Consider the following 4,496-nt stretch of genomic DNA (forward strand, 5'->3'; position numbering starts at 1 on the left):
TGCTTTCCCTTAGCCTATAAAAGGAAGAGCAGGACACCCCATGAAGGGGATGGGGCCAGATCCGCACAAGAGCACGACGCGAACACACGGCTGAGCAGCGATCGAACTCTCAGCACCTGTTCATTTATTTCACCAAAGACTTGGGATCCTTTCACTTTCTCGCCTGTTTGTAATCCCTCTGTTTGTAATCCCTACTGCAAACCAAGTGTCGGTAGCACGAGCACCAGCAAACTGGATGTAGGGACATTCCGTCTGAACCAGTATAAAACATTGTGTCCTCTGAGCACACCATCCGAGTCAGACACGCAAATACAAATTTACTCGTCGGTTGTCCAAAAACATCAATTCACCATCAACCAATGGCCAATGTTTGAACATCTATGAACCCAGCAGCCAATGCAACTGATAAAACAGAAGTTGAGCATAAAGAAAACTGTTTTACAAGAGCTGAAGGATGTCAACTGTCCATGAATTATCACATGACAGCTTTCTATGCAAGATAACGATATAATTTTCTATCTACTTTGTCTCTTTCCAAGAATTCACGCTCAATTAGAGATTCGATGCGCTTCTTTATGACAACAGGGTTTGGCAAGAAACGTGCTTGTAATTGCTTGGTAACCTCAGCAACAATGCTGTTATGATCCAACACCCTCCGTGATTTCATGATCCTGACAATGGCTGCCTCGATCTGAGGTTTCCTGTCCTCCTCAACCCGTTGGCGAGTCTCCTGTTTCTCTGGTTCAGATTCCTTTTGTGCTACCACTGTCCCAATCTTCACTTTAACAAGCCTGCTTGTGAACTTATCATTAAAGTAGAATGTATCATCCTCCGATATGTCCTTGCTCATGGGCTCCTTGCGGAGAACATTCTTCCCCTTGACACAAGCAAGGGACTGCAGACATCTCTTTAGGTCTGAGGCAGGTATCTCAGTATCCCGTTCAATGTCTTTGTAGGTCAATCCATCAGCATTGTTAAACAGCATGAGAACACACATCTGATAAGTGGATACATTCAGTTCATGCTTCTGGCCTTTTCCAAATGTGGCTTTTATGTCAGCTGTACCCATGTTTGTTTGCCATGTCAATCTCCGGCCATTGTGAGTCCCAAGATAATATGCCCGGAACTTCTCACATACTGTAAGAATTTCAGTTGGAAGGTTGCAAGGAGGACTGGGCTGCGTAGGCCAAGAACCAGTTGTCAAAATGTGGACATCAAGCGTAGGGCCATCCCCGAGTTCCTCAGACTTCTTGGCATAGAAGTCTTGCATGGTGTCCTGGGAGGTTTTCATATCAGTGAACATGCCCTCTAGCTTCGAAGTGAACTGGTATCCACATTCTGTCTTGAGTTTAACTATCATACTTCTTTCAGCATCATCAGAAACAGTTTTGCCAGACAGGAGCCTTTTCGCCAAATGCTGCTTATAGTACTTTTCAAACACATCCTTCTCCTGGAGGTATCGGAACAGCATCATGACTTTGTCCAGTATAACCTCCACATCTTCTTCTGTGGCCCCTTTATGTCCTTTGCGGAGTTTGTCATCAACATATAATGATATGAATTCAGGTGATCGGTTGTTTAAGTTGATGAAATACTCAAAAGACGAATTCAGAGCATTCTGGAAGGTTTTGTCATTGCCAAAAGCAACACTGATGATCTTATCATGCTTGTCCTTCTCATTTAACAAGCGTTGGACAAATTCGACTGGATCTTTCAAACTTTCTGGATCCGTCACTAACTGCTTCCCTGTTTCCCTCAGGTAAGAAGTCATGACATCTCTAATCGTTGATAACCCATCAGGAACCCTTCGGAACAAGGAATACATCCGACCCAAATCTTCATACCTGTCATCTACTAGCACGTTAACAAGCCCTGAATTTTCCATGTGAACCAATCTGTGCATGTGATTGGCAATCATCTCTTTCTCCACTACACTAGTTATCTTTGCCTCACTGCCAGCATCCAAATAGTGTGAGACACGCTCCATTTCCTCATTTAGACGCCTCTCGGCCTTCTTAAGGTAGTTCCCACAGTCACAGCACTCAATGAACTCTTGAGACTCCACACTGTAGAAGCTGGCTGAAACATCCAGAAATGGTTTCTCAAAATCATCTTGATACACAGCAGGACCCAGATCCATCAGCATCTTTGTTATGCTCCTCATCAGGCCTCTGTTAATCACTTCACCCATTCTTTCCCCTTTTATAAGATCCAAAAGGGTGTTAACCAGCCGACTATGGATCATGGGGGAGTGAATTATGTGATCCCTCCACAAATTCAGACCAAGCTCATGAACAGGTGTCCTATGAGATGTAGGGACATATGTCCTGTCCATGTACATAAGAATATCTCGTATCATCTGTAGCGCCTTGTTGTGATCCATCCACTTTGCATTCAGCTCCTCCAAAAATAAACCACCCTGTGCAGCCTCTATTGATTTTGATATTTCCTTCAAGCGCCATGTCATCGTGTTCTGAAGGCCATCATACAGCTTCTCACCATACTTGTGAAGCACCATGTTGTAGGCACTCCTGCATAGAGAGAGAGAGAGAGAGAAAGTTACAATCAGGCTAGGCCACACTATATCTTGGTGTAGTGCACCGGCATCTACGTGCCACACCAGATATTTTTGTACAGTAATTAGTGCTAGTAAATTTGCTAACTAATTTTCTGCAAAAGAAAAAAAAGGTTCAACAGGCACAGATTTGGAGAGACTATAATACGTAAATCAAACACAAATCTACTGCTCACATAGTCACATGAAGTGCAATGTAACATCAGTTCCTACATACAACTCAGTCTCGAATAATCACGGTTATTAGGTATCAAAATCCGTACAGAGGGGTAGGAAGGATCCACAGGAACTGGTGTTCCGCTAATAATCATCCCGAACAGACACAATTTTGCCCGAATTTGCACAAGTCGCTACTCCAGAAACACATAATGATTCTTCGAATGGCCGTCAGCGGAAGGCCGAAAGGCGGCGATAGCCAGGTAAGGTGAGTTGCGCGGGGTGGGTTGTGGGGGTGTGGACCAACCTGTAAAGCTCCTCGAAGGAGAGGCCACTGGCGTTGTGGTTGTAGATCTCGTGGATGGCGTGCTCGAGGACCTTCCATGTACGCTCCGCGTACTTGGGGTCGAGCTCCACACGGTTCTTGAACGCCTCGATCTTGAAGTTGCGCTTCCTCGGCGGGCCGCCGTTGCTCATCGCCGCCAGACGTTAGGGTTCGGGGGGCGGGGCGGCGCGGGTGGGTGGACGCGGGCGGAAGCGGGGTGGACACTGTACACAGGGAGAGCGGCGGCGGGGAAGAAACCCGATGGGGAAAACGAGACGGCTCCTCCCTTCTCTCTCCATTTTTCCCCTTTTATATATCAGTTTCTCGCTTTTTTTCTTTTTTTTAGTGGACTTTTTCTTTCTTTCTTGATGATGAACCGATGACGCATGTCTGCCTTCCCACGGTCCCACCATGTCAGGTTAATTACCGCAACCCGTTAGGCCCACACTACATTGCCTTCATCACTCGAGCGGATTAGCTGCAATTGCTTCACCGGCCAGCCTGCCAAGCCCGCAAGATGTCCATTTGCGACCCCAAGAGATCGCAAGCCGCCGATTGTGTTCTACTGCACGTCTGCACCTCACACCGCAAGCCATGGCAGTCTTCAAATTTTCCCTTGATAGAAAGAACAGGCTCGAAGAAGGCACTCCGGGTAGAAACATCAAACATGGCGCCGGCGAGTCGTCTTGGTGACCACCGCCGGCTGTTGGGCACGGCCTCGGCGCCGAATGGTGATGGAGCGTCACCGGCCGTCATGATCAGGAGGAAGAAGCTGATGATGGCCAACGGCCCAAGGCTAAGAGGCCCAGGCGGCCCAATGCGCGATGCGCAGGGAACGAGTGGGGCCAAGTAGACGGAGCGCTTGTACGCGCGTGCTGGAGACACCCTGTCTCCGTGTACTTAAGAGAGAACGAGAGGAAGAAAAGCAACCAAACAATTTGTAAACAACTCTACAAACTCAATACAATCCTGCCCTCCAGGCTCCTGCCGGATCCGCCTTCCTCCCCTTCGTACTCTCCAATCCTTCCCAAATTCTTCCCCAAATCCCTTGCTATCACTCACAAGTGGTATCAGAGACACCGCTCCTCGGCTCGCATCCGTCGCGTGCGCTCAGTACTCCACCGATTGCTTGAATTCAAACGGATTTGGTGGGTCTAACTCGAATTTGATCTGTGTCCTGCGGATTGAATTCGAGATTGTGTAATTTCAGTCCACGAATCGCAATTTGTGGTGAGCTCCACCGATCTGGATCCAGCCCCTTCCGCCACCCACGATCACTACACACGCCTCACGGTTCGTCGCGGCGCCATGAGTCTTGACCAGAAGGCTCTCCTCGTCGAGCTGGACAAGCGCTTCGCCGCTCAGGAGCAGCGTTTCGACGATCTCGCGAGGAAGGTCGCGCTCTCCACAGACTCCTCTGCGAGCCGCCTCGACCAACTG

General features: G+C 48.2%; 1 protein-coding gene across 1 annotated transcript; it reads right to left on the reverse strand.

Moving 5' to 3' along the window:
- Nucleotides 1–218: 218 nt before the first annotated feature.
- On the reverse strand, nucleotides 219–3,337 carry LOC136474845 (cullin-3A-like). Its single transcript, XM_066472415.1, has 2 exons — nucleotides 3,039–3,337; nucleotides 219–2,531 (listed from the first exon to the last, which is right to left on the reverse strand). Exons 1-2 carry the CDS (start codon nucleotides 3,206–3,208, stop codon nucleotides 491–493), a joined length of 2,211 nt encoding a protein of 736 aa, XP_066328512.1. The 5' UTR covers nucleotides 3,209–3,337; the 3' UTR covers nucleotides 219–490.
- Between the last annotated feature and the right edge of the window lie 1,159 nt (nucleotides 3,338–4,496).

The sequence above is a fragment of the Miscanthus floridulus genome, chromosome 8 (assembly GCF_019320115.1).
Source record: "Miscanthus floridulus cultivar M001 chromosome 8, ASM1932011v1, whole genome shotgun sequence".
Classification (NCBI taxonomy): domain Eukaryota; kingdom Viridiplantae; phylum Streptophyta; class Magnoliopsida; order Poales; family Poaceae; genus Miscanthus; species Miscanthus floridulus.

Coding starts and splice junctions, on each gene's coding strand:
- LOC136474845 (XM_066472415.1), bottom strand. CDS start 3,208: ATGAGCAACGGCGGCCCGCCGAGGAAGCGCAACTTCAAGATCGAGGCG. Junction 2,532..3,038: donor TCCTTCGAGGAGCTTTACAG/GTTGGTCCACAC, acceptor CTCTCTATGCAG/GAGTGCCTACAACATGGTGC.